General features: G+C 54.9%; 1 protein-coding gene across 1 annotated transcript in view; it reads left to right on the forward strand.

Annotated features, from left to right (window-relative positions):
* MYO18B (myosin XVIIIB) overlaps nt 1–22,829 on the forward strand; it is a 57,851-nt gene that overhangs the window by 7,001 nt on the left and 28,021 nt on the right. The window contains 19 exon segments of the mRNA XM_041410408.1: nt 418–518; nt 950–1,013; nt 2,222–2,366; nt 6,529–6,997; nt 8,728–8,986; nt 9,601–9,681; nt 10,509–10,656; nt 10,788–10,947; nt 11,571–11,754; nt 12,616–12,808; nt 13,342–13,451; nt 15,037–15,102; nt 16,445–16,573; nt 16,806–16,949; nt 18,490–18,579; nt 19,752–19,871; nt 19,982–20,090; nt 20,570–20,694; nt 22,368–22,522. Of these exon segments, the coding sequence (XP_041266342.1) occupies nt 418–518; nt 950–1,013; nt 2,222–2,366; nt 6,529–6,997; nt 8,728–8,986; nt 9,601–9,681; nt 10,509–10,656; nt 10,788–10,947; nt 11,571–11,754; nt 12,616–12,808; nt 13,342–13,451; nt 15,037–15,102; nt 16,445–16,573; nt 16,806–16,949; nt 18,490–18,579; nt 19,752–19,871; nt 19,982–20,090; nt 20,570–20,694; nt 22,368–22,522 (2,852 nt within the window).

The following is a 22,829-nucleotide window of genomic DNA, read 5'->3' on the forward strand; positions in this document are numbered from 1 at the left end:
TGTTAGAACCACCAGAACCACCCTGGCACGTCAGTGGGACAGTCTGGGGTGGGGACCCCCAGCTCTGCAGACTCACTGCTGGCTCTGGTGCTGGCACTGAACACCTTTGGCAAGGCTGGAGATGAGCTGGGCTTTTCTGGAGCCCAGGCAATGACTTATCCCACTCCTGCAGCATCTTTGCTGGGGCCATGGCACTGGCCGGACCTCTGGAAGCTCAGAGGGACCGTGGGTGCTGCTTTCATACACTGAAGTGTTGCTCCTCCATGCCTGGATCATGATTCAGCTCTTGCTTGCACAGCCCTGGGTGGGAGGAGCAGCCCCCAAACCCAGCTGAGTCCCTGCAAGGAGAAATCCAGCCCCTCCCTGGCAGCTGCCAGGAGCACCTCCCCATGTCCCTGTCCCCTTTTCCCTCCCCAGACCCTGCTGCTGGAGAGGGCCCGCGTTGTCCAGCAGCCCGAAGGAGAGAGCAGCTTCAACATCTTCCCACTGCTGCTGGCAGGGCTGGATGTGGCAGAGAGGTGGGTGTGACAGCCCCGGGCTGCCCAGGCATTCCCCATCCTTTGTACCCAAATTGCCTCCATCAGTGGGGTTTTGAGACCCCCTGATAAGAGACTGTGAGAGAAATCGCATTAAAGGGATCTTTCTGTGTGTAGAGAGATTTTATGAAATGAGAGCATTTCCTGATGGTTTTTTGCCCCTCCACTAAAGCTGAAATTGGGGTGATAAATGAGACAGAGATCCCTTTCCCTCTCACTTCTGGCTCCCACTGTGTCTGTCTCCCAGGCTGTGTCCCCTGGAGAAGGCTCCTGCTGCTCCAGCTGATGTCCCTGCGTGGGGCAGTGCTGTGGTGGCCTGTCCCATCCAGGTCCCTCAGAGGAGGGGTGCCTGGGGGTGCTGAGGGCAGGCAAGGAGGGAGCTTGACTCTCATTTTTTTTGTGACTTCTCCCAGAACGATGCTGCACCTGCACCAGGTGGCTGAGAGCAATTCCTTTGGGATCAAACCCTTCACAAAGGTAGGGAGAGGGAAACGCTGGAGTCTCGTGCCCACCTGAGGGGGGATGCTGCAGGGCACCCCCTTTGTCACCAGCAGCTGGAGGATGACTTGGAGTCCCTGGTTCCTGGGAGCCTGGAGGGGAGGGAGGGGATGTTGGGATGTGAGGAAAGGTCTGCCCAAACAGCCCCCCCAGCTCCCCTCTGCTGGGACTGGGGCTGCCCTCCCTGGGATGTGTGCTTGGGATGCCACAGCCACCTTGGCACCAGGTCCTGCTGCTCCAGGGTCACCTACCCCTGATGTTCCCCTGCAGCAGCAACTCCCAGGGGCAAGAGCATCCTTTGGGCAGCGCAGAATGGGAATTTTAGGGGTTAAAGCTCCATGGCTGACTCCCACCTCCAGCCCCTCATTAGTCTGAGCTGTCTGCAGAGCCCCAGCAGATTGTCCACGAGCCAAAGTGCTGGGATGAATCGCAGCAATTTGCAGTTACATCATCTACTGATGAATCCAATATTCCATCTTCATTAGGGAGCTCCTGCTCTGCTTTGGCAGCCAGAGGAACTGACTGCTGGAGCAGCAGCTCCAGGGAGGGCACAGCGAGCTCCTCACCCTGCTGGTGCAGCAGATTTGGGTTCAGAGATGGGGTTTTACCTTCCTTTCACAGCTCTGGTCTCTGGGGATTTGCCATCCCAGAGTTTTCCCTGGTCCCTGCCGAGGCGGGGTGCTGCCTGCTGGAGCTGGTGGCTGCTGGCCCCACGGAGCAGCCCCAGCTCAGGGACTGCAGGAGGGGTGTCCCTGGGGGGAGGTGGCAGGTGAGGTCCTGCTGGTGGCCAGGAGCTGCTCAGCTCTGGGCAGGAGTGTTTGGTGAGGAGCGAGGGGTCAGGGCTGGATGGGCAGCCTGGGCTCTGGAAGGTGTCCCTGCCGTGGCTTGGAAGGAGATGAGCTTTAAGGTCCCTCCCAACCCAAACCACTCGATGGTTCCATGAAATAAAACATCCACCTCCAGCTGCTGCCCTGGAGACACTCATGAAGTGGGAATTTCATGTCCTCGTGTGACAATGTGATGCACCCAGCTTGCTCCTAACACCAGGCACCCGAGGAGCCTGCCGGTGGCTTCTCCACTTGCTCCAAATTTTCCGAGGTTCCCTTGCTGTCCTGATGGTTTCCCTCTCCCTTCTGTCGGGCACGGTGCCCAGCAGAGGCAGTGACAGTGGCTCTGTCCCCCTGCAGCCCGAGGACAAGCAGAGAGCCTCGGTGGCCTTCTCCCAGCTCCGGGCTGCCATGGGCACGCTGGGCATCAGCGCAGAGGAGCAGGCGGCCGTGTGGCGCATCCTGGCTGGAATTTACCACCTGGGAGCTGCTGGAGCCTGCAAAGGTGAGGGCAATCCTGCCTCTGCTTCCCTCACACCTCGTGTCTGTGCTTGGAGCGTGTCCTGGCAGGGATCAGCGCCCGGGGGTGTGCAAGGATGATGCTCATCCCAAGGCTGCTCCGTTTGTGGTGGCTCCAAGTCCTTCCTTGCTCTTCCTGCGTGGTGGGAGGTGGGATGCTGGTGTCTTCCCTGCTTCTGGAGCAGCTCTGTCCTTGCCACACGTGGACAGGGCAGGGGCTGCTGGGTGTTGTGGTGTTTTCAGGGTTCCCAGATGAAGGGGGGAAATGATGAATCTGACTCCGTGTTCTTAGAAGGCTAATTTATTATATTATGTTATTATATTGTGTTAAAGAGTGCTAAACTAAAACTATACTAAAGAACAGAGAAAGGATACAGACAGAAGGCTAAAGGATAATGAATCTCGTGACTCTCTCCAGAGTCTGACACAGCCTGACTGTGTCTGGTCATTAAGTTAAAACAATTCACATGTTGGGTAAACAATCTCCAACCACATTCCAAAGCAGCAAAACACGGGACAAGCAAATGAGATGATATTGTTTTCCTTTTTCTCTGAGGCTTCTCAGCTTCCCAGGAGAAGAATCCTGGGCAAAGAGCATTTTTCAGAAAATATGACGGTGACAGGGTGTCAACTCATGCCAGCTCCTTGGGAAAGACTGGGGTGGGTGACTCCTTTGTTGTCACGTTGTCCCCAATGACACCATGAGGGGACAGCTTCAGGTAGCACTAATTTCATTATCTCTTGAGTGTCTACCACAGTAACTGAATTATAATAGGCTGAGTCTGGATGAAGATTGTATTTATAGAGACTTTGTTAATACGGACGGGCAGAAATTGCCTTATCCCTCACAAATTATTTTAGGACGTGCTCTAACCCATTTTAGAGGCAGCCACATTGATTTACACCCTTCAATTTATGAGGGCTGCATAAAGGCTGCCATAAACTAAGGCACAGACATTTACAAATGTCTCTGCAACATGTCATAACACATCTTATGGTAATTTATGCCATTAATCATTTATTAATTATTTTAAAAGGATAGACGCTGTCATGACTTACAGTGAGTTCTCTTTTCTCCTTCTTTCTGTTGTTCTCTTTCCTCATCTCCATCTACCTTAATGCCCTTCCAGCTTTTATAGATGACCCTGTGCTCTCAGGCTGATGAGTGTCAGAAGGCTCTTGGCAAAAAAATTTGAAATTCTTTGAACCCTGTGAGTTTTCAGGAGAGCAGGTTTTGGAGACGTGTCTCATTTTGGGAGTGCCCAGCTCAGTGGCAGGTGGAGGGATGGTCACAGGGAGCTTTGCTTTGCTCAGACTTCCTGCACATCATGTCCTCAGCCCTGTGTAAATCAGTCTGGGAGGGAATGGAGTGCTGTACCCAACAGATGCTGCTCCGTTCTCTGAGCAGGAGCAGCAATGGGAGTAGCGGATCCGGGCAGGGCTGCAGCTCTGAGCACTCTCTGGTGTGGGATTAACAAGCAGATCATGTCTCAGTGTCGCTCACTCTGGTATCGATTCCCCCACCGTGTGTCAACAAAAGGGGAGAAATGAAAGGAAATATGGATAAAAAATGGATCAAAGCCGGGTGGAGCAAAAGTCTCAGTGGGGGCGACGGCTCTTTTAATGTGGTTAAACCTGTCTCCCGATAGCCATCTCTTCCCTTTCCCTTTCATGCCCTTTGATGTTGTGTATTCCAAATCCTCTCCTTGAAATCTCGCCGAAGGGAGCCTCGGCACTGCTTTTCCAGGGCATTCAGGAGCTCAGCCAGGCACCTCCTCCATCCCCATCCCCAGCCGCGGCCCTGGCACGTGTTAAACTGGCCCCAGTGTGGGATAAAGACACCTTTTCCCCTTCTCTCCTCACCCGTTCAGTTTGTGCAGGAATAAACCAGGAGGGAACAGCACCACCTCTCCCTGGCTGGGGGTGGAAAATGCATTTGCAGCTACAAAAACGCTGAGAAGAAAAGGCTGAATTTCAAAAGCTCCTTCTGCTCTATCCCAGCGTCAGCCCTTCCCGCTGCCTTTGAAACGTATTAGAGCAGCTCTTTTATTAGGAAAGCAGCCTGGCAGCTGGAGGCCAGCAGGGCACCCCGGGCACCATTCACCTGAGTGCTCCAGTCCCTTTGTGGGCTGCAGAAAATCCCCTGGTTTAATTTATTTGCTGTCTCTGTAAGCAGGAGGGAGGTTTGGGGCGCAGCGGGGGCGGCGCTCAGCTCACTCTCACGCTGTCCTTTTGCTGCCTGATATCTGAATATCAGAATATCAGGATATCAGAAAAAAGCCTTGTGGCTTCCAGCTCCCTGTGGGCTTCCCAGCACGCACCTGTAATGGAGGTGGCTGCCATTCCAGCCCTCCTGGTGCTGCCACAGGTGTGTCAGGAGTCACTCCAAACCCCCTGGCACAGCGGGGCTGCTGCAAATCCAGCCTCCAGAAGGCCTCGGGATGGAGGAAACCCACAGGGCAGGAGGGCTGGAACCTGCTGCTCAGGTGGGGGACACTGAGCTGCCCCAAACCCTGCAGAGGTCAGGGGGACCAGGGCAGCAGGAGGGACAGGAGCACCCAGACAGCCAGGGGGGAATTTTGGGGTCAGTGAGACCACCAGCAGTAGCCCAGGGTGAGTGCTTGAGCTGCTGTGGCCCAGGGGGCCCTGCACAGCCCCACCCCTGTGGCATCATACCTTGGGAACCCAGGAAATTGGGCATTGAGCAGTTTGGAAATGGGCTGGGGCTGTGGCAAGAGAGGCTGAGCTGTCCCCGTGAGTGCTGAGCCTGTGTTTTCCTTCTGCTTCCCTTAAATATTACCTGGGGCAAAGTAATTCCCTTCAGGTGTTAAAGTCAGCGAGTTTTCCATGGCCACAACACACTCAGGAGAGCCATGTGGAGCTGCTGGTCATAATTCATGGAGGCTAAAATGGTGCCTGGGGATGCCAAGGCTGAGTGGACCCTCTTGTTTGTCCCAGGGATGCTGGAATGGGCAGTGTGGGGTGCTGGAATGGGCAGTTTTGGGTGCAGGAGTGGGCAGTGTGGGGTGCTGGAGCAGTGTGGGATGCTGGAATGGGCAGTTTTGGGTGCAGGAGTGGGCAGTTTTGGGTGCTGGAGCAGTGTGGGATGCTGGAATGGGCAGTGTGGGATGCTGGAATGGGCAGTGTGGGGTGCTGGAGCAGTGTGGAATGCTGGAATTGCAGTGTGGGAGCAGTGTGGGATGCTGGAATGGGCAGTTTTGGGTGCAGGAGTGGGCAGTGGGGGATGCCAGCCAGGTCTGTGCAGCCCCCCAGCCCTTCCAGCTCCCCGTCAGGCAGAGCTTTTGTGTCTGACAGGAATCAGCATCCGTCCAGCCAGCTCAGACAAGAACAAGTGGAAACAGAATAAATCAAAGCCTGGAGTGTGGAGGCAATTCCCCTGCCTGCTCCAGCACAGCCCTTGATGTTGGAGTCCTTCAGTCAGCACAGAAAATACTGGGGAAGGATCAAAGGGGAAGGGAGAAGGGGGTTGGCTCATGGGTGTGCTGTGAAGCACCCCCAGCCCTCGAGCCCTGCTTTGTGCATCCCCTCAGCCAGGAGTGGGTCCCCCATGGAGCTCCCCAGCATGTGGCCACCTCTCACTCTCCATCCCATGCCCTCCCCCTGGACCAGCTGTGTTTTAAGGCCCCCTGAACTCCTTATCCAGCACCCAAAAGTGCCACCCTGAGGTCTCTGGGTCATTTTGGCTGCTCCTATTTTTGCTCATCCCCCTGTGTTTCTGAGCTGCGCTGCCCAGTTTCCTCCACTGCACCTTTCTGCTCTGGATTTATAAAAGGATTAATCCTGCAGATTACTTCCCTATTGATTTAAATCATTAAGCTGGAATCATTATCACCGGCTGTGAGTGATGTCTGCTCGAGGGCAGGAACTGCTGCTCCCGGCTCTAGGGACAGCAAACACTGCTGGGACCCTGAAAGGTGATCCCGGATTTCGAGGGATTGGTTCCTAATCCCATCAGCTCCCACCCGCACATCTGCTGCTTTGCTCTGCCGAAACTCTGATGCCCTGTGGTTCGCCCGCTCCCCGACTCGCCTTCGGACCATGTTGATTTTGGGGGCGCACGGGGGGGGGCGTTTTGGCGATGCTGAGGCAGGGCTGGCCCTGGCTGAGCCCCCCGTGCCCCTCCGCAGTTGGCAGGAAGCAGTTCCTGAGGTTCGAGAGCGCCAGCCGCGCTGCCGAGGTGCTGGGCTGCGACGTGGAGGAGCTCGGCACCGCCGTCTTCAAGCACCACCTGAGGCACATCCTGGCGCAGGTGACAGCGCGGGGCCGGCCCCAGGCAGAGGAGAGCCCGCCAGGTACCGGCATGCCCCATCCCCTCCATTTGTTTGCGGAATTAGGAGTTTGCGATGAAAAATTGCAAAGCGGGTGTTTTATTCCAGCTGGGATGCGTGGGGAGTATTTCCACCCAAGGCATGGGGATGTTTCCACCAGACATGGGGGTGTTCTCACCAAAGATATGGGGGTATTCCCACCAAGACATGGGGATATTTCCACCAAAGACATAGGGGATATTTCCACCCAAGGCATGGAGAGTAATTCTACCAGACATGGGGGTATTTCCACCAAAGACACGGGGATATTTCCACCAAAGACATGGGGGTAATTACACCAAAGACACAGGGATATTTCCATCCAAGGCATGGAGAGTAATTCTACCAGACATGGGGGTATTTCCACCAAAGACATGGGGATATTTCCACCCAAGACATGGGGATATTTCCACCAAAAACATGGGGATATTTCCACCCATGGCATGGGGTATTTCCACCAAAGACATGGGGATATTTCCACTCAAGACATCGGGGTATTTCCACCCAAGACATGGGGACATTTCCACCCAAGACCTGGGGATATTTCCATCCAAGGCATGGAGAGTAATTCTACCAGACATGGGGGTATTTCCACGAAAGATATGGGGGATATTTCCACCCAAGGCATGGGGATATTTCCACCCACGGCATGGGGATATTTCCACCCATGGCATGGGGTATTTCCACCAAAAACATGGGGATATTTCCACTCAAGACATCGGGGTATTTCCACCCAAGACATGGGGACATTTCCACCCAAGACCTGGGGATATTACCAAAGACCTGGGCGTATTTCCACCAAAGACATGCGTGTCTGGTGAGACAGGTTTCAGGTTTAAACACACATTGAACCCCCAAGCCCACATCTCCCTGCCTGCCCATTCCCTGCCCAGTCTTTGGTGGTGCCACACCTCCTGGTGGTCCTGGGTGGGCGTTTTTGATGAAGTAACATCATCTTCCTCAATGAAATAACATCATCTTCATCGATGTTCGCCTCTTGACTTTTTCTGCTGAGCAGGTGCAGTGGAGGTTTGGCTTTCTCTCAGGTCAAACCAGGAGCCTGGTTCTTGCTGGCTCCTTCAGTGAAAGGTTCTGCTTTATGGGTTTCAGCAGTAGCTGAGTCTTGCTTTACAGGGTTATCTTTACCTAGTGACTAAATTCTTATGTCTTCTGTTACAGGTTGTCTCTACCTAGCAAGTTACATTCCTGTTACAAACTGTGTTCTGTAATCTGCATATTTGTTAAACAAGCTATATATTATTATATATTTCTCTCCCTCTCTCTCTCTCTATATATAATATAATATTATATATATATAACATATAACATATATTATATATTATATAATATATATTTTATGTATATATATATATATATATATATCTGTTTTCCTCCACCTCCCTAAGTACATGATATGCTTCCAAAAGTCTGAATTTTCATATACATATATGTTTCCCGTATCACCTTTCCCCTTTATTTCTGGGGGAGGGGGAATGGTGAGGCAAATTAATACAATACATATATATACACACTATACATATAGTACATACATAGTATATATATATATATACACACTATATATACTATACTATAGTATATATATGATATATAGTATATAGTGTATATATATACTATATATATACACACTATAAATAGTATATATATACTATATATTTACTATATATATACTATACTAAAGATACATACCAAAGAAAATCTCATGACTGTCTCCAGTTAGGTACAGCTTTGACTCAACTGGCTAAGGAAACAAAACAACTTTCACTGGTGTTTAATTAATTAAATTATTTTAGGTAAACAATTTTCTTAACACATTTTACATGTGTAAAAAATAATAGGAGTAGAGAATAGAGATAAGAATTGGGGTTTTTTTTTCTTCTCTCTGTGCTTCTCCGGAAAAAAAATCTTTGGGGAGTTGTGTCTGCTGCTCTCTGTGACGAGAGCTGTGGTTACAGCGCTGGCACTCAGGATTCTGTGTCCTGCGCTGTGTGGCACTGCGAGGGCACGGCTGGCACCACTCTGCTGCCTGTGGGTAAATCCTGGCGATCTGTGTGTGGCTCTTCCCAGGTCCTTCTCCTCCCAGCACCTCTCCATGGCCTCCATCGCCGTGGTGGACAGCCCTGGCTTCCAGAGCCCGCGGCAGCAGCGGAGCGAGCGAGCGGCCACCTTCGAGGAGCTCTGCCACAACTACGTCCAGGAGAGGCTGCAGGGGCTCTTCTATGAAAAAACCTTCCTGTGGGAGATGGAGAGGTACAGAGAGGTGAGGAGCAGGGCTTGGGAGCAGCTCCCAGCAGCTGGGAGTGCCTTTGTGCCCAGGGGTCCCCGTGTCCCGCTCTGGTGTGAGTGAATAACTCAGGGGCGTTACTGGGAGGGCTGGGGGAGCTCTGCAAGGAGCAGAAACTTCTCTCTCTCCACCCTCTGCCTCAGTTCTGCATCCTCTTGGCTATTTCTGATGTGCCAGAGCTGCTCTCTTGGCATCTTTGTGGAAGCTGCCGTGGCAGGGGGGGCTGGAATGAGATGATTTTTCCCAACCCAAACCATTTTGAAATTCTATTATACGCTTGCTCCAGCTCAGGAGACTTTGTGTCTTCTCTTGGCACAGCTGACTTTTCCCTCAGGTGATGAATAATAGAGAATAGAAAGGAAAATGATAAATTATTGCAGAAATAAGCTGTTGAGAAACCTGCAGGCAGAGATGAACTTATTATAGGCTTGAAGGAGTTACCATAATGCCTCTAGCCCTGGGAAAAGAGCAGAATTCCTATGGTTTAACACAGACATCATCGAGTAAGGAGAGATGTGCCCTTCCCTAGTGATGAAGACTTCCAAATGCCATCCCACGACTGAAACAAGCTTTTAAATGATGTTTTCCAGGAAAATGTTGAGGTGTCTTTCGATCTTCCAGAGCGCTCTCCCCTGGCCACGCTGTCCATCATCGACCTGAGCTGCTCCCAGGTACCCTGTCCCCTCTGCACGCTGCTGCTCCAAGCAGTGAGGGCTCCAGAGGCAGAGTGGGATCCTGTGGAGCATCAGGGCAACCTGAAGTGTTGTAGGGAGAGGGAGGCACAGCATCCACCAGGACGATTTTTGGCTTTTTAAAATATAAACACCCACCCTGACCAAGCTCTGCATTCCAGCCTGGGGTGAGGGCTCCCCTGGGACAGTCACTGCTGTGATGGGTGATGTCCAGAGCTGGATCAGGTAGGGAGGGTCTGCTCTGGGCTAGGTGAATTATCGTGGTTTCTGCCACGATGGCTGTTGGGGTCCACTCCGGCTAGCTATGGACCCTTACCCAACATGATAATTCATAGACAAAAGCAAAAAACTGAGAAGTGCTCTTCTCCACGTGGGAAATGTTCTCCTTTATTCCAAGAGACACACCAAGTGGACAAGCCCATGGGAGAAAGAGGGCGTTCCCTGGTGGCAGGGGACTTTCATACCCCAGGGAGTGGGGACAGAAGAAGAGGCCACAGCCAATGGGATACAGTGAGGGGAGGCAAGGGGAGGGTCTCTTCACCCAGGCAGAGACCACCAGGGGGTACTGGGGTGGGTGAGGGAAAGGCCATGTGATGGGGAAAGGGATAACAAACCACGTGATACAACATAAGCTATTCAGTGCAATACAAAAACCACTCTGTGCAAATTCCCAATGCACCCAGTGCAAAAGAACAGCTAAATAACTATTTAGTGCAACACAACATCTGGGGGCACAGCTGGACAGTGGGAGCAGGGTGTGGGGAGCAGAGTGGGCTGTGGCTGGAGCCCAGAGTGTCCCTTGGCAGCCTCAGGTGCTCCCGGGCAGCCCCGGGGCCGCTCGCCGGGGGCTGCTGTGGATCCTGGACGAGGAGGTGCTGGTGCCAGGCTCCGGGGATGGCACTGCCTTCGAGCGCCTCTGCTCCTACTTCGCCACCAAGGGACCCGACCAGGAGGGTGAGTTAGGCTCGGCTTGGCTGCCCAGCCTCTGGCATCACCGTTTGGCTTTGGGATTATGGGAGATGTGGATGAGTAAACCCCTCACTCTGTTTTTCTCTGGGCTGGTCCTGGGGTGCTGTGACCATCAGGTGAGGGGCACCTGCGCAGGTGTGAGCAGACGCTGCACTTTGAGATCTGCCACCAGCTGGGCACGGCCCCCGTGCGCTACGACCTCACGGGCTGGGTCAGCAAGGCCAAGTTCAACCTCTCGGCCCAGAATGCCATCCAGGTGCTGCAGAACTCCACGGTGTAAGTGCCAGGAGGTGCCACAGTGCCCGTGGGAGGGGGTTGGGGATGCCCCTGCCCTGGGCTGCCAACCTGCCCCAGCTCTGGAGACAGAGGGTGGAGTGGGGCACAGGGGGGAATGGTTTCCCACTGCAGAGAGTGGTGTTAGGTGGGATACTGGGGAGAATTTCCTGGCTGTGAGGGTGGTAAAGCCCTGTTCCAACTCTGAAAGTGTCCAAGGCCAGGGTGGGCAGGGCTTGGAGCAAGTTGGGCTGGTGGAAGTTGTCCCTGCCTGTGGAGGTGCAGCACAAGTCAGAGCTGTGAGGCTTCACCAGCAGCTGCCCAGGCTTTCCCTCTGCTTTGAGCAGCCTTGCAAACGAAATTGGAACTGAAAGGGAACTGAAGTGCTGCAGGTGTCTGTGCACACAGGGGGATTTTAACCTTCTGCTAGCATGCTCCTGGCTCAGTTCGTTTGGGCTCCAACCCGGGGAAGCTTTAACAGCAGAGAACAGCTCCATGCTCCCACCAGAGCGAATGGACAGGGTGGGGGTGTCCCGGCACCCCTTCCCACTCCTCAGAGCAGCACCAGGTTGGGATGTGGGGTGTGGCAGAGGCCGGGATGGCAGCGGGCGGTGTGTGTCCCGCAGAGCCGCGGTCCGGCAGCTGGTGCAGCCGCGGGCGAGCGCTCCGCCGGGCTGCTGTGCCCTGGCCGGGCTGGACGGGCGCTCCCAGGCCGCCCTGCACCGCAACGCCTGCCTGAGGAAAACCTTCGCCAGCGCCTTCGCCGCCGTGAGGAAGAGGTCGGTGTGCGCCCAGATCAAGCTGCAGGCGGTGAGTGCCGGCGCTGGGACACGGTGGCTGTGGGTGGGGGGTTGTGGCACAGAGCGCGGTGACACCACGGGGGGATCTTGCCTTGGGCAAGGCTCCTTACCGGGGTGCCCCCACCCCAGCAGTGAGTGAGCTCCTGCCCGTCCCCATCGGGGATGTGGCCACCGGGGTGCTGCGCTAGACACAAGATCACACACAGATCACACATGGATCTCACACAGATCTCACACAGATCACACACAGATCACACAGACCACACAGATCACACACACAGATCTCAAACAGATCTCAGATCACACACAGTTTACACACAGATCTCACACAGATCTCACACAGATTACACACAGTTTACACACAGATCTCAAACAGATCTCACACAGATTACACGAGCACCTCGCTGCTTTAATCCTCTTAAGTGCTCAGACAGTACCCAGCCCTCGGCGCTGGGCACGTGCCAGGCTCCTGCTGCTCTCATACCTAATTAAGTGCCCAAACTCTCTCAGGAGATGAGGCTCAGGCTCTGCTGAGTCCCTGATCAGCCTGTTTTGTGGTCCTGCCTGTCCGTGGCAAACCCCCTCCCCAGCATCCCTCAAACACAATGATTTTTAATCCTTCCAATGCAAATAATTCCATGATTCTACAAACCGTGGTACATTTTCTGGCCATCACCTGAACACGTGGCACATCAGGAGGAAGGGTCCTGCTCACCACTCAAGTTCACCCTCTGACTGATGCTGTTCCCAACTCGGAGCTGACTCCTCCACCTGCCCAGACACCCTGCAGGTGCACAGGGAGCATTTCCCACTGCCAGCACGTGGTCACCCTTTGTCCCCTCCATCCCCACTGACCTCTGCCACTCTCCAGGATGCCCTCACCAACCTTCTCCGGCGGTCCCAGCTGCACTTTGTCCACTGCCTCCTCCCAGGGATGGGCCAGGAAGGGCCGGTCCCTCGGCCCCCAGCGCCACCAGACTCAGCCCCACAGCTCGATGTGGTGGCCCTGAGGACACAGCTGGAGGGGAGCCAGCTCCTGGATGCCCTGCGCCTCCACCGTGTCGGTACGTCCAGACCCTGCCCCTGCAGCTCCCTGGCTCAGCCCTTCCAGCCTTTGCTCATCACCTGCTTCTCACCAGCAGGCGAGGAATCCCCCTTCCTTCAGAAATTCCCCATTTGAAAGTTCTCCTCCTTTTTTATTCCTGCTTTTTTTGCAGGGGTTCTGAGCCCCTCTCCTGCCTGAGCTCTGTTGGCTGCAGCTCCTCAGTGGAGCTCTCCTTGGAGCATCAGGCTGCACCTGCACTGACCCCAACCACGGCCCATGCCATGGGGACAGGGAGCTGTGCAGGAGGCCCAGGGGCATGTCCTGGGTGACACGAGGTGCTGGGGTGGCATCTGTCCCTCTCAAACTCACCTCGGTGCCCTCTCCCTGCCCTCACTGCAGGGCTTTCTCTCTCGTGGCAGCTCCCCATGTCCCCTCCAGCCCCGCTGCCCTTTGCTGTCACAGGATGTCCCAGCAGGTCCCTCCCCAGCCTGCCAGTGCCAGTGGCAGTGCCCTGGGTGTGGTGCAGCCCCCAACAGCCCCGTGTGCCCCCAGGCTATTCGGATCGGCTGCTCCTCACCCAGTTCCGCAGGCGCTTCCAGCTGCTGGCTCCGGAGGTGATGAAGAAGCACAACTCTGCCTACGAGGTGCCAGATGAGAGCAAGGTGTGTGCTGGGCTGGGGGGGCACGGGCTGGCACCCCCAGTGGGGCTGTGATGATGCCAGAACTGAGGTGGGCATTGCTGTGGCACAGTCCCTCTCCCTGGCTCCCCAAAAATCTGGGACTGAGGACAAGCCAGGCAGCAGTCCCAGGGACCCAAGAGAGCAGGGACTGTGGAATCTTCTGGGCACTGAGCATCACCTGCAGCCTGGGGTGACTGACTCCTCACCTCACCCTGTCATGCTGAAAGCCAAAAGAGCTCAGGAGGGAATCTGGACACCTGCCAGTTTTATTTGTTTCCGAGTAAATTTGTAGCAAAACCAGCACGAAGCCATGCCTGGAATAAGGCTATGGATGAGCCACCAAGAGCTGAGAGGAGCTGAATTAAAGCCGGGCACGTGCTGTGTTGTGCAAACTGCAGCCAGCATGTGCAAAGGCAGTTAAGACCTCGGGATTTAATAAGACAAGTCTGACAATTGGGAAAGGTCAATATTGCTATGAAATGCTGTCGGAGGTAGAGGGTGCCTTGTCAGCAGCGTGTAAGCAGGGGATTTGGAAAATCCCATCCTCCCTGGAGCTTGCTGCCACGAGGGTTTGTCAGCTGGGAAATGCTTCCTGGGACATGGCATGAACCTGGCTGCTGGAGCAGGAGAGAGGCTCAGCTGTGAGGAGACAGGGCAGCGAGAGCTGGCCCCGTGCTTGTGCTGGGGTGGGACTGTCCTGCACAGCCCTGCACCAGTCCTGCTCCCAGCAGTGCCACCAGAACAGGCACAGCCACAGCACTGGTGCTTCCTCCCCCTGGCACGGTGTGTCAGGCTCTGTGATCCATATCTCACTCCCTGGTGTGCTCCATCCCCTCCTTGCACGGCTGCTGGTGAGGCCAGGGGTGCAATCCTGCTGCTCCTGGGTGGAATATTCCTTCTGTGGGTTTGTCCTTCAGGGAGCAGGTGAGATGATGTTGTGTGGAATGAGGTTTTAGCAGAGGATTTTTGTTACAATTTCTGTAGTCCTGGGGCTTTCAAACCATCCATCCAGCCAGACAGCGTGGCTGCCCCGGGGGAGTGGTTGATGTTGCTGCTGTTATATTCATGTTCTGGTCCAAAGCTTGGAGTAATTGAGTTCAGGCTTCTCCTTGGGATAATCTCCTGCTTGAATCCTCCAGGAGTTCTGTGCTCTGGGCTCAGGGGAGAACTCAGCCCTTCCCCTGATTTTGGCTCCATGGGATGAGCTGTTGGTGAGGGGGGCAGGAGGGGAGCACTGAGTGCAGCTGGATGGAGCACTGTACCCTGTGTCACCTCCTGCCCATGCCCCAAGGCTCTGCCAGACCAGGCATGGCAGCAAAAGGAGGAAAATCTTCCCAGCAGCTGCAGATCTCTGCTCCCCATCCTGCTGAAAGCCTCGGGGGAGGGAAGTCCTTGCACTGGGCCTTGGGACTGGGCTTTGGCAAGGGGAGGAGGAAAAGAGGTCAGAGCTGGATGAACCCTCACTGGGTGCCCATGAGGACTGGGGGTCCCTGCACCCCATTTCAGCAGCTGACAGCAGGGTGTGGGTGTTTCCTCAGCAGTCCCATGTTGTGTTCCTTCTCCGTAGGCAATCGAGGAGCTGTTCCAGGTGCTGGATCTGGAGAAGAAGAGCGTTGCCATTGGACGCACCCAGGTACCATGACTGTGCCCTGCTTCCCCATTGCTCTGGTGTGTGTGGGCACAGCCCCATGCCAGGCTCCCCAGCAGCCCAAAGCTCCCCAAACTGGGGACAAAGGCTCTCCTCCACTGCTGCAGGTGGCACCAGGTGGGCTGGGAAACTGAGACTCTAAATACCAGAGCAAAAGCCTCATAATCCTCATCTGAAAGCAGTACCCAGGGTCAATCCTGTACCTAATTACCAAAATCCAGCCAGTCCCTGCTGGTATTTAAGTTCCTAATTACCATTGATGTCTCCTGGGAGTGAAGGGGGCTTGGGCAGCTCGTGGGTTTGCTGCAGAGCAGGAACTGTCACAGCAACCACATTTGAACTTCAATGTGATGGTCTGAAAGAAAAATTAATTTCACGTGCGTGCTTGCCTTCAGCTCTGGAGTTTGTAAAGAAAGAAGTCACAGAATGGTTCTGTGGAGCAAAATGACTTTCTTTTATCCTGCACTGTGCAGTTTGTAATTATCTCCTCTCTGGAACCCTCGTTCTTAATCAATAGCACGGTGGCAGCCCCGGTCACATTTCGTTAGGGACGAGTTCGCTTTGCCGTCGCTTTGAGCATTGATTTTGTACCAGCTGTGAAAGTTGCAGGGCTGGGGAGTTAATTCAGACATTAATGAGGCAATCGAATGGGTGGTGGAGCAATCATGGCATCAGCTCGGGAGAGCCACTTTCCTTGGTCTTGTGCTTTGATTCAATTTGGCACGGTTAAAATGCAGCTCTCTCAGCACTGCCCTGGCCTCACCTGTGTCACTCAGGGGTTATTAAACCTGGGCCATGAAAATGGTTGGGGGTCCCTGATCCTGGATTCCAAGAGTTTCTCCCAGCAGTGACCCAGAGACACTTCAGACACTCAGAGATCGATACCGGCCTGGGTCTGATGGCATCAGCAAATCTGTGTCATTTCTGAGGTGTTTCTGACCAGTTCAGAGAAAGAAAACAATCTGGTTTATTTTGGGTTTGCTATGGTAACACATCACTGCTGTTACCTGTGTGCATTTGTGTCTCACTGTCAGAATCCACTGTCAGTGGAGGTGTCCGTCCATCCATCCATCCCATCCATCCATCCATCCATGCATCCATCCATCATCCATCCCATCCATCCATCCATCCATCCATGCATGCATCCATCCATCCTATCCATCCTATCCATCCATCCATCCATCCATCCCCACAGTGAGGGGAACAGGCAGCATCCCACAGGAAAAGTTTTGAGGAATTGTACCTTGTGATGGTCGATGCCTCTGTCAAGGAGGAGGGAGAGTTTCCAGCCCTGACCTGGGGTGTGTAACCCGTTCCTTGCTGCCAGGTGTTCCTGAAGCCAGGGGTGATCTCCAGGCTGGAGAAGCAGCGGGACAAGCTGATAGCCCAGAAGATGACTCTGCTCCAGGCTGCCTGCAAGGGCTTCCTCAGCCGCCAAAAGTTCAAGAGATTGAAGGTACCCATCCCATGGGCTGGGGACACCTGAGCCCACCCAGGTCAGCGCTGCTGGACAGTACCCAAATAACAGCTCTTTAGAGCTTCTTTGGAGCTTTCCCCTGCAGCCATGAGATGCTGTGCTGCCATCCCTGAGCTCCTCTGCCACCTTTCCCTCTCCAGCCTGGTGTCCCAGCCCGGTCCTTCCTGGCAGTCCTGGCTGGGTGAGGGTCATGGCTGCTGTGTCCCCACAGATCCAGCGCCTGGCCGTCCGCTGCATCCAGAAGAACCTGCAGGTGTTCCAGGCAGTCAGGCACTGGCCCTGGTGGCAGCTGCTGAGCCACGTGCGGCCCCTGCTCAGCGTTAACCTCGCCGAGGAGCAGCTCCGTGCTAAGGAAGTGAGTGCCAAGGGCTGGGATGGAATGGGTGGGACAGGACAGGGTTCTTTAGGGGCTCTGCCTGGTGGATTGCTCGAGTTGGAAGTCACTTCTGCCCAGGCAAAGATGTTTTTCCTACCATCCAGAAGTTGGCATCTGTTCTTAGCCCAGTGTCACATGTTCTGCAGAGCTGTGGAGGGAGAAGTGACTTCTTAGAGGGACAGTAGCAAACACACCATGTTATGGTTGTGTTCGAGGCTCCCAGGACGAGGGAAGAAATGAGAGTCTTGACTCTGTGTTTCAGAAGGCTAGTTTATTATATTATAATATTATATTACATTAAAATGCTATACTAAAACTATACTAAAAAGAATAGAGAGAAAAGATCCATCAGAAGGCTGGAAAGGAATAGCAAGGAAGGAATGATAACAAAAGCTTGTGAATCTCAGCGAGTCTGACACAGCTGGATCTTTGATTGGTCATTAAGTAGAAACAACTCACGTGGACCAATCACAGATGCACCTGTTAGTAAACAATGTCCAGACCACATTCCACAGCCATCAGATAGTTAATTGTTTACATTTCTTTTCTGAGGCTTCTCAGCTAGAATAGGAGAAAAATCCTAGCAAAGGATTTTCATAAAAATATCATGGTGACACCATGTCCCCGCAGTCAGACTCCACCCCAGGGTTCCCTCACTGCCCTCCTCATGCCCTCTACAAGCTCCAGGGGCTGTGTCCCCTGAGCCAAACCCTGGGGATGGGCTTGTCAGCCTGTGGGGAGATGAGCATTCAAACACCCCTGTGACAGAGGGGACTCCACTCTGTTCTGTCCCCAGTGCTGTGCTGGCATCCACCTGTGTTGCCCTGGGTGATAGGAGATGCTAATGGACATGTTTTTTTTGTCCCAGGAAAGGCTTCATTCAGCCCTCTGCACCCTCTGAGACCTGTGCTAAATTCCTACCTTTCCTGGAGTCCTGCTCCTCCTCTTGCCTTAGCGAGGTTTTAACAAGATGTTTTCAGGCTGGCTCAGATGAGATAAAAGCTGCCCAAGCCTCTGTTTTTGTCTCCAAACCCACCTGGGATCCATCAGGCCCCATCATCTGTTAACCTCTGTTTTTATCACCACTCTGCACGTTCTGCTCCTGCTCAGTGTTGGACATCAAAGCAGGACAAGGCTGCGTGGAGCAGCTCCTGCTGCCTGGGAAGGAATCACAGCCAACACCGTGCCTTTGCACCGTGCTCTGATACCTGCCAGGGCCCTGAGACACTCCCTGGGCATGATCCAGGCCCCTGGCTGTTCATGCCAGGCTTTTGAGGTTTGCTGCTCTCTCATAAAACATGCTCTACACACACCAAAGCTGACATTGCCTCTGATGGAATTCATGTCAGGAGCTGTAGTCCCGGAAATTTGCAGTGAGCAGCCTTCAAAGTTGCCTGGTAAATTTTATTAATAAGGCAGCTATGTCTCTTCCATTTATTTTGAACAGAAAACAAGGTTTTCATAAATACACCGAGGATGCTGGAACTCTCTGTGTGTGTTTTTTTCCAATCTTCCCTAGGAGGAGCTGGCGGCGCTGAGAAGGAAGCTGGAAAAATCCGAGCAGGCGTGCAGCGAGCTCAGACAGACTACAGAGAGTCTGGAGAGCAAGGTACAGCCCCAGAACCTCTGGTGCAGACCCCAAAACATCTGATACAGACCCCAAAACCTCTGCCACAGCCCTGTTTGGCCAGGTTGGGAAGGGAGCTGATGGGGATGAACAGGAGCAGCAGTTCCAGCAGAGCAGGAGGAGCCATGAGCAGGGGCAGCTGCCAGGGATGGTCCCCTGGACAGGATTCTGGACAGGCTGCAGTGTTCATCTGCAGAATTCCAGGCTGGCATCACTCCAGGCTGCCCAGAGAAACTGTGGCTGCCCCATCCCTGAAAGTATCCAAGGCCAGGTTGGATGGGGCTGGGAGCAACCTGGGCTAGTGGAAGGTGTTCCTGCCCATGGGGTGGAACTGGATGAGCTTTAAGGTCCTTTCCAGCCCAAACCACTCTGGGATTCTGTGTTCCCAGCTGGCTGCTGGTCCTCTGTGGGTTCTGCTCTCAGATGCACAGCTCCTTGTGATTGTGCCTGGGATTTTGCCAAGCATCATGAGGAGAAGGATCTCCCAAGGTTTCTATAAATACCCTGGGTTTTCCCAGCTCTCTTGGCTGCAGCAGGGCTGAGCTGGGTCTAGGCTGCAGCTCTGCCTGATGGAGCCAACAGCTCTCAAGGCCAGGACCCTCCTCATCCCTGGGAAGGGGATAAAGATGGTTTAGTTTAAGCTCTTTGGGAATGCTGAGCAAGGCAACTGCCTCAGGGCAGACCTAGGAAAACACCAGGGAGAGAAATCCTGTGGGATTTGCTTACTGGGTTAAGCTTGTGGGATTCCCTAAGGAGCTGGTGCCTGCACAATGCTGTCAGACACAGGAAAGGAGTGTTGGAATGCTGTGTTTTCCTATGGCTCTGCAGCCCCTGGACTGGCTGAGCAGGAAGGACCATGTGCCCGTCTGCTCTGCGGAAAATGGAATTGATTTTCTGGATTAATAATTCTCCCCTTCTGCTCCTGGTTTCAAAGGAAATGTAATGCAATAAAGTAGGACAATGGAGAGCTGTGATGAGCCCTGCAGTGCAGGCAGCGTGGCACAGGCAGCTGCCACACAGGAGCCTGGGCTCCCACTGGTGACACTGGCCAGGGCTGGTGTGCACTCCTGAGAGCAGGCAGAGCTGTCAGGGTGGCTGTGGCACGGCAGAACCCCCCCCCCAGCCGTGCCCAGACTGACCCCCTGCTCCCCCAGATCATCGACCTGACCACGGAGCTGTCGGATGAGCGCTACAAGGGCGATGTCACCTGCCAGGCCCTGGATGGGGAGCGGGCGGAGCGGCTGCGGGGCACCCGTGAGCTGCAGGAGCTACAGGTACAGAGCCCTGAGCCCTGTGCGGTGACAGTGGCCCTGCCATCCCCCTGACACAGCCCTCCTGAGTGCCCCAGAGCTGGGTGAAGCTGCTCCCTTCCTCCCTTCCCCAGAGCAAACACGACCAAGTGCAGAAGAAGCTGGAGTCGGTGGAGAAGCAGCTGGAAGAGGCCCAGCAGCTGGTGCAGCTGCGTGAGATGAAGATCAGCGGCTCTGGAGGAGGTAGGGATGTCCCTCTGGAGGCAATGCATGCTCTGGGCATCAAGCCTGAGCTGTGGGGCTGCAGAGAAGAGGGCAGAGGTTTGTCCTCCCCACTCAGTGCCACTCTGCAGCCCCTGGCCACTCCGGAGCGTTCTGTCACTCCGTGTTGCTCATCCAGAGGGAGCTGGCAGGGACAGCTCGGTGACACAGCTCTGGATCTGGGGCTGGGGATGGGGCTGGTGGTGCTGTGCCCCAGGGAGCTGCTGGCACTGCTGGGACGGGATGGGATGGGGTGGGATGGGCACACATGCTGTGACTGAGGCAGGGCACATGTTCTGTGTGAGCAGGGCAGCCCTGGGCACAGAAAGCACAGCCATGTCCCATAAGCTCTATGCTGGTGCCGGTGCCTTGTGCATCCTCTCCCCTGCCCCCAGCAGGGCCACAGGGGCTGGTCAGGCCCCAGCACCCACCCTGCACCCCTGGGTGTCTCTCCTTGGCAGAGGATGAGTGGCAGGTGAGGTTTGACTGTGCCCAGACCGAGATCATTTTCCTGCGGAAGCGGCTGGCACAGCTGGAGGAGCGGCTGGAGGCAGAGCTGGGCACCAGGACAGGGCTCGAGCAAAAGGCAAGTGCTGCCAGCCCAGGAGGGGACAGGGGCACCCACGGCAGCAGGGCTATCCTAGGGATATTCCTCCCTCTGCTCCCAGGAGCTTTGCAGAGCTGAGGCTCAGCATGGCATCTTCTTCTTGTTGCTGCTCTCACTGACCAGGGAAAACCAGGTATTTTCTACTGGTCTGAGCCTCAGAAATCACTTTTGCATAGCAAAATTCCACCTTGGTCAAGTGTGAGCATGGGCAGAGGGTGAGGAGCTGTGGGCAGGTTTTCAGTGGTGGGTCTAGCTTTAGGAGCTGTACAGGGCTGTGCTGTCCCCATCTGTCACACAAAGAGCTGGCAGCTCCCGAGCTTTGCCCCGAGGAGGGAAAAGGCCAATGTGCTTCCCTGAGCAGTGCCTGGGAGCCAGGTCACTTCCCATAAGGATAAAACAAAGAAATAAAGATTTCTCATGGTACATTAAATAGTAATAAGAGAGAAGCTGAGTCTTAGGAGCTTGGGTAAAGCAAAGCAGCCCATTTGCTCTCAGTTAGTGTGGAATTACAGGCTTCATTAATGCAAGATTTTGCTTATTTAAAGCCATTCCTTAACGACTCCATTCCCTGGCGTGGGAGAGCTCTGCGTGTCTGTCCCAAACACAACAGGAATCCTTGGGGATTCCACTCCAGACACAAGGAGAAATGGGATCAGGCATTGACCCGGGGCAGCTCTGCTGACTCAGCAGGAGGGGCTGGGCTGCTGCAGGCACCGGGGGGTGCCTGGAGCTGGAGGGGACACAGCACCTCCGGCTGTCCTTGTTTAGTGAAAAATCTCTGGGTGAACCAACCCTGGGGAATAAAGTGAGGCTGAGTCCTGGTGGGGCTTTTATCAGGGGGGTGTGAGGTCAGTGGGGTTCCTCTATGGGGTGTGTGGGGTCAGTGAGGTTCCTCTGTGGGGTGTGTGGGGTCAGTGGGGTTCCTCTGTGGGGTGTGTAGGGTCAGTGAGGTTCCTCTGTGGGGTGTGTGGGGTCAGTGGGGTTCCTCTGTGGGGTGTGTGGGGTCAGTGGAGTTCTTCTGTGGGGTCTGTGGGGTCAGTGGGATTCCTCTGTGGGCTGTGTGCGGTCAGTGAGGTTCCTCTGTGGGGTGTGTGGGGTCAGTGGGGTTCCTCTGTGGGGTGTGTGGGGTCAGTGAGGTTCCTCTGTGGGGTGTGTGGGGTCAGTGGAGTTCCTCTGTGGGGTGTGTGGGGTCCAAGGGTCCTTCCTCTGAACTGAGTGTGCCATGGAGTCTATGGGGTCCCTCCTCTGTGGGGTCCATGTGCCTGTCCTCTGTGGGGTGTGTGGGGTCCAGGGGCCCTTCCTCTGTGGGATGTGTGTGCCGTGGGCTCCCTCCTCTGTGAATTGAGTGTGCCATGGACTCTGTGGGGTCCCTTCTCTGTGGGGTGTGTGGGGTCAGTGGGGCTCCTCTTCTGTGGGGTGTGTGGGGTCCAGGGGCCCTTCCTCTGTGGGATGTGTGTGCCGTGGGCTCCCTCCTCTGTGAATTGAGTGTGCCATGGACTCTGTGGGTTCCCTCCTTTGTGGGATACCTGTGCTGTGGGGTCTGTGGTGTCTACGAGTTCCCTCCTCCACGGGGTGCACGTCTCCGTTTTCTGTGGGGTCCACGGGGCCCGTGTGTCCCTCCCTGGCTGCCACAGCCCCTGTGCCCTCCGCAGCTGGGCGAGGCGCGGGCAGCGTGCCAGGCGGCGCGGGACGGGGCGCAGCGGCTGCGGCGGCGCTGCCAGCGCCTGGCCTGCGAGCTGGAGGACGCCCGGCTGCTGGCTGAGAACCAGCAGAGCCGCAGCCACGAGCTGGAGAAGAGGCAGAAGAAGTAAGGCTGGTGTGGAGCACGGGGAGGGCTGGGGGGTGCTGGAGCAGGAGCCAGGGAATGGGGAGGTTTGGGGTGGGTGAGGAGCTGCTGTGAGGGTGGAGCTGTTTTTGTTTTAGCTGCTGGGAGTTATTTTTCCATCCCATTGCTCTGTGACTGACACAGGGTCTGAGCCCAGACTGGTTTGGGTTGGAAGGGACCTTAAAGCTCATCCAGCTCCATCCCTTGCCATGGGAGGGGAATATTCTCCTTCCACTATCCCAGAGTGCTCCAAGCCCTGTCCAGCCTGAGCTGGCTGTGCTGCCCTCCA

Source organism: Onychostruthus taczanowskii, unplaced genomic scaffold (assembly GCF_017590055.1).
Source record: "Onychostruthus taczanowskii isolate IOZ18803 unplaced genomic scaffold, ASM1759005v1 scaffold32, whole genome shotgun sequence".
In the NCBI taxonomy this organism is placed as follows: domain Eukaryota; kingdom Metazoa; phylum Chordata; class Aves; order Passeriformes; family Passeridae; genus Onychostruthus; species Onychostruthus taczanowskii.